This window comes from Solea senegalensis, linkage group LG20, assembly GCF_019176455.1.
Source record: "Solea senegalensis isolate Sse05_10M linkage group LG20, IFAPA_SoseM_1, whole genome shotgun sequence".
Lineage (NCBI taxonomy): Eukaryota > Metazoa > Chordata > Actinopteri > Pleuronectiformes > Soleidae > Solea > Solea senegalensis.
In genome coordinates, this window is record NC_058039.1 from 3,788,373 (window position 1) to 3,793,721 (window position 5,349).

The window sequence follows — 5,349 nt, forward strand, 5'->3', positions numbered from 1 at the left end:
ATTTGGGCCTTAAGATGAATTTAAACTGCTTTTTAGGCCTAAATTACATCCAATTATTTATTTCTTATTCTTTTATTCAATGGCATGTCAGGGATTTAAAAAACAAAAACAAAACAATACCATTAAATAACGTGAAAAATATGGATTGCAGAAAAGATTCTGGCTTCTATCTACAAATAATGATTAAAATAAAGATGAATTAGAGCAACAACAAAAAAGCAAAAACGCATTTAAAAAGCCAGAAGAAATAAGAGGAGAAATACAAATATTTGGATAAAAATGTATTTTATTCTGAAGGGATATAAAACCCTGTCAACCACCGACTGCGGGGGGAGTAACTCTTATTCATTTGTAATTTAAGCAGAAATTAAATCAAATAAACAACAACAAACATCATAAAGGGGAGGTTTTACAAGTTCGAATTTTTATTTTAAATTTAGGCCACAGACGGTTTTGTTTTTTGTGGGAGTGGAAGTGGAGCACGCGACCAGATTCCAATTACAGGAAACAAGGTGCACATGTGATTTTTTTTTTTAAAAAAAACGTGTTGGAGTGTTTGCAGGTGGGGAGAGAAGGTTTCTGCGTGTGCTGTTGGAGAGTGTGAGTACAAATAATATGACAGTGTGAATGTGTGTGTTCCTGAAGCCGAATGTCTGCTTGCATTTTTCAGAGCTGGTATTAAAATGCGATAGACTTTTATTTCTGTTTATTTTCATTTGTCAGCTCAGGTAAAAACGAAACAAAAACAAAGGAACGTTTCTGATTCGTGTTTCAATTCAATTGTGCAACTAAATGACGACACGTTTCCACTTTTATTTTTAATGTAATGTTTATGGATTGGATTTGGATTTTTAAAATATATATTTTTTATTATTAGAGCTGTCAGTGTGTAAGGCAAGAACAAACAAATCAAATTAAAAGAGTTGTTCTCGGCATCTACCAGACTGTTTGTAATTGAATTAAACACAGGCTGCAGGAATGGTTCTCCTGCATGCGTCTCCATAAAGCTCCTCCCATAACGCTGACACTAACTGTGTGTGTGTGTGTGTGTGTGACTGGATCTTATAAGAGCCGCGCAAGTCCAGCCCATAGTCTGATCTGAAAGTCTGTAGGTGAGGAGACGGTTTCACCTCCTTCCATCACTGCTACTGGAGGGAGGCGCGCGCGCATGTGTGTGTGAGTGAGAGTGTGTGAGCGCACAGACAGACACGAACAGGGCGCCGCTGCTGGTGGTTTGTTGTGATTTTTTTTCCCTCTCTGGACCCTTGAAACTCCTTTTTTTTATTATTAGTATTATACTTATTATAATTTATTGCAACATCGAATAACAATGCAGTTAGAGAACATCCTTCCCAGCGCGAGCATCAATCTACCCAAAACCTTTTACAACCTCTCGTCGTCGGACAGTGTGAACAACAGCCCGAGGCCGGCATCGTCGCAACTTGACTACCAAGAGGTCGAGCGCACGGAATCTGAGTCGAGCAGCGCTCCGAAGAAATTCCTGAGCGCGGTGGGAAACGGGATGCTGGGGGAGGCGGGGGACACTTTCACTAAAGCCGGGCCCGATGGGAGGAAAGGCTCCCCGGTGCTCGGTGAGGACGAGTTAACAAGCGGTCGGCGCTACAACATAGACGAACTTGGCTCTGACAGATACTTCATCTCGTCGTCCCAGGCGAGTACCGACATGGCGAGTCCCTGTTCCCTCTTTCCCTATGCAGGACAGAGCGGCTCCGTGTACACAGGCTCCAGCAGCTCCAGATACCCGGCTTCTCTTCACTACGGATCCGTCCTGCCGCCCACAGGCTTCTCCTCCTCGTCAGTGTGCGCCGGCCGGAGCCAGTTTAGCAGCGGAGGTTACCAGTTCAGCCAGGGTCCCGGCTGCTTGTACCCCTCCTATCCCGGGACGGGGACCGGCATCGGCTCCATGTCTCTGCCGGGGTCTGCCGCCGGAGCCAGGGCGCAGGTGTACCTGTGCAATCGGCCTCTGTGGCTGAAGTTCCACCGGCACCAGACCGAGATGATCATCACCAAACAGGGCAGGTGAGCTGATGACGCTGGTGGATGAATGAAATGCTTTATTTGAACAAATATATAAAGAGCATTTTTAGGCCACATATCTCTCTTTCGGCATGTCGTTTTTTTTCTTTCACACATTAAACGCACGAGCGTAAAAGGTAACAAAAACGATTAAAACCTCACTTTTACGCACTTCTTCACGCTTTCATTATCGAGTTTTCGTTTCTGTTGAATTGAAGGCGTAATTCTAACCCACCAGGCGACGTGGCAGTGATAGAAATTGAATTTTAATCATTAAAAAACACTCATCCAAAGACGATCCCTGTCAAAGGTTTTTCCTGCTTTGCGAACACGATTAATATTATTATTATTATTACTATTATTCATAATAATATTTTTTCTGTGTTTTCTTTCCTTCCTCCTCTTCTTGCAGACGGATGTTTCCATTCCTCAGTTTCAACATCACTGGACTGAACCTCACGGCACATTACAACGTCTTTGTAGAAGTCATTTTGGCTGATCCGAATCACTGGCGCTTTCAGGGAGGAAAGTGGGTCACATGTGGGAAAGCAGACAATAATATGCAAGGTGAGTTTCCCAGGTTTATCATTCAAGAGAATTGATTTAAGTCTGCCATGTTTTATGTTATATGTGTACCTTTTTATTTAAAATAAATAAATAAGAGTGCAGGAGATGATGCATTCATGGGACATGATAATCAAATATAATAGTCAAAATCTAAAATAGTAAATGCATTTTTTTATGGAGAAAAATAATATATACCTAATAATAAAAAAATATTTTTAAAGTTGAGGGTTTTTAATTGCAACAGGACAATTTAAATCAATTGCTGGGGGGTTTTAGGAAAAGAAACATCAAACCATTGCTAAAGGATTGTAACTTTAAAATTATAAAGGAGGAATTTCAATTTTCATTTGATACGTAGAAAATGATGAACCTTTTTACAAATATTAAATATTTAAATGTATTATGTAGAGGGAAAATCATACACTTTTAAAGCTGCTATTTTCTAATCTCTTAATTTTACAGCAAGTTTTTTTTTTTTTTCAAAATTTAAACTATTCAGAAGAATGTTATTCTGTTTTCTTTTTAAAGATAATGCAGACAACCATCTGCTCATGTGCAAGCTTGTCACCAACTGCATTATTTTTAACTTCAGGCAACAAGATGTACGTTCACCCTGAATCCCCAAACACTGGTGCTCACTGGATGAGGCAAGAAATCTCTTTTGGCAAGTTGAAGCTGACCAACAATAAAGGAGCAAACAACAACAACACACAGGTTAGCTATTGACACCTGCTTAACCTCAATATGTGAAATTGTAATCAACATTGTTTTTATTTATTTCTTTATTTCATCTTTTTAAAATGATTTGGGTGCAGTGTCACTGGAAGACACTTTAGCAAGCGCCCACGTAAATTTTAAAACGGTGCATTCCATCACACGTGTGTGTGTGTGTTCCCCTCACAGATGATAGTCTTGCAGTCACTTCACAAGTACCAACCGCGACTGCACATCGTAGAGGTGACGGAGGACGGAGTGGAGGACATGAGCAATGAGGCCAGAACTCAAACCTTCACCTTCCCAGAGAACCAGTTTATAGCCGTCACTGCTTACCAGAACACAGACGTAAGATTAAACACTGATTTTGTTTGATTGGTTGTATTTATTTTCTTTATTGCTTTTGATTTTTCTTTTTTATAATGAATGCTGTTATTTGCTTTAATATTATAGATCATGTGCATTATTTTTTTTGATTGTTTGTTTGCTTGTTTGTTTTAGATCACACAGCTGAAGATAGATCACAACCCATTTGCAAAAGGCTTCCGGGACAATTATGACTCGTACGTATTTTACACTTTAACCACTGTGGTCGATCTGTTTTTGTCTGCGGCACATAAGAGATGTATGCATGTCAGAATTTGCTCAAGCAGTAATTTTTTTTTTTGTTCCTTTTTGTATGGATGTTTGTTTCTGTTAAACAGGATGTACACAGCCCCAGAGAGTGACAGGTTGACTCCATCCCCTACAGATTCTCCTCGCTCCACCCAAATTGTGCCTGGGGCCCGCTATGCCATGCAGCCTTTCTTTCAGGACCAGTTTGTCAACAACCTGCCTCAGAACCGCTTCTACACGGGCGAACGGGCCGTTCCTCAAACCAACAGCCTCCTCTCCCCGCAGAGTGAGGACGCCAGCGCCGCCGCCTCTGCCCAACGCTGGTTCGTGCCCCCCGTCCAGCAGCCAGGCTCCAACAAGCTGGATCTGTCCTATGACAATGACTATTCCACCAGTAGCCTACTGTCCTACGGCATAAAGCCCCTGTCCCTGCAGACGTCCCACGCCCTCAGTTACTACCCAGACTCGGCCTTCGCCTCCATGGCTGCTGGTTGGGGCACGAGAAGCACTTACCAGCGGAAGATGACCACAGGTTTGCCCTGGTCCCCTCGTCCGAGCCCCCCAGCCTTCCCCGAGGACCAGCTGGGGGCCACTAAAGACAAGCTCCCCGACGAGAGCGCACCGACGGCTTCGACCTGGATCGAGACATCCCAGTCGCTGAAATCAGTGGACTCTAGTGATTCTGGTGTTTACTCCATGGTCTGCAAGAGGCGCAGGATGTCTCCTGGGGGCTCAAGCACAGAAAACTCCCCGACCATCAAGTGTGAGGACTTGACTACGGAGGAGTACAAGGACAACCCAAAAGGCATGGGTTATTATGCATTCTACACAAGCCCCTAAGACTGTATTTATTGAAACGATATATAACTCTTTTATTTACCGAGTGCTCTCATACCTTGTTAATGTCTTTTTTCTCTTTTCTCTAAAGGTGCCAAAGCTTAGTGTTCCCCCCCAAGCAAGCTGCACAAGGTTATTTTCCCAGGCCAGTCCCTCTCACATACCTGAACATGCATAGTGATCGTTGTTTTTGAAAAAAAAAAGCATGTCCCTTTTTATTGATTTATTTTTACAATTTATTTTTTTTCCCACAAATGTGATTTTTATTTTTTATTTTTTCTCTCTCTCTCTCTCTCGCTGCGTATTTAAGTCATTTTCGTTGTACAGTATTCGTGCACTTTAGAAATGTGATGTATCTTGTACAAATTGTCTTCATGGAGGTGGTATTAAATGGATAATAAAACGGCTTTTCATGAAGCATTGTCCAAATGTCTTTCTCTGTATGTTTTATTCATGTATTACACTTTTTTTTTTTTCCTGCTATAAATTAAAATGTAAAATGCACAGTAGTTCCAGCAGGAGCTTTAAATAAGCAGAATCTGATGTGTTTCAATTATAATTAGATTGAAAGTAAATTGT

The 5,349-nt window shown here is 41.6% G+C and overlaps 1 protein-coding gene across 3 annotated transcripts; it reads left to right on the plus strand.

Annotated features, from left to right (window-relative positions):
- The first annotated feature begins 546 nt into the window (after positions 1–546).
- On the plus strand, positions 547–5,005 carry eomesa (eomesodermin homolog a). Of its 3 annotated transcripts, none has more exons than XM_044053520.1 (7): positions 547–600; positions 1,719–2,040; positions 2,450–2,604; positions 3,197–3,318; positions 3,508–3,666; positions 3,820–3,881; positions 4,023–5,005. In XM_044053520.1, the coding sequence occupies exons 2-7, from the start codon at positions 1,925–1,927 to the stop codon at positions 4,771–4,773; spliced, it is 1,365 nt and encodes a 454-aa protein (XP_043909455.1). In that variant the 5' UTR covers positions 547–600; positions 1,719–1,924; the 3' UTR covers positions 4,774–5,005. The 3 variants fall into 3 exon arrangements, with proteins under 3 accessions (XP_043909455.1, XP_043909453.1, XP_043909454.1); XM_044053519.1 differs by lacking the exon at positions 547–600 and having other exon boundaries at positions 1,086–2,040; positions 4,023–4,738; positions 4,862–5,005; XM_044053518.1 differs by lacking the exon at positions 547–600 and having other exon boundaries at positions 1,085–2,040.
- The last annotated feature ends 344 nt before the right edge of the window (positions 5,006–5,349 follow it).

What these genes read in the sequence shown, in the direction of transcription:
- eomesa (XM_044053518.1), top strand. Translation starts at nt 1,331, where the DNA reads ATGCAGTTAGAGAACATCCTTCCCAGCGCGAGCATCAATCTACCCAAA. An exon ending in ATCATCACCAAACAGGGCAG is followed by an intron (nt 2,041 to 2,449) that starts GTGAGCTGATGA and finishes CTCTTCTTGCAG; the next exon opens with ACGGATGTTTCCATTCCTCA. An exon ending in AGCAGACAATAATATGCAAG is followed by an intron (nt 2,605 to 3,196) that starts GTGAGTTTCCCA and finishes TTTTAACTTCAG; the next exon opens with GCAACAAGATGTACGTTCAC.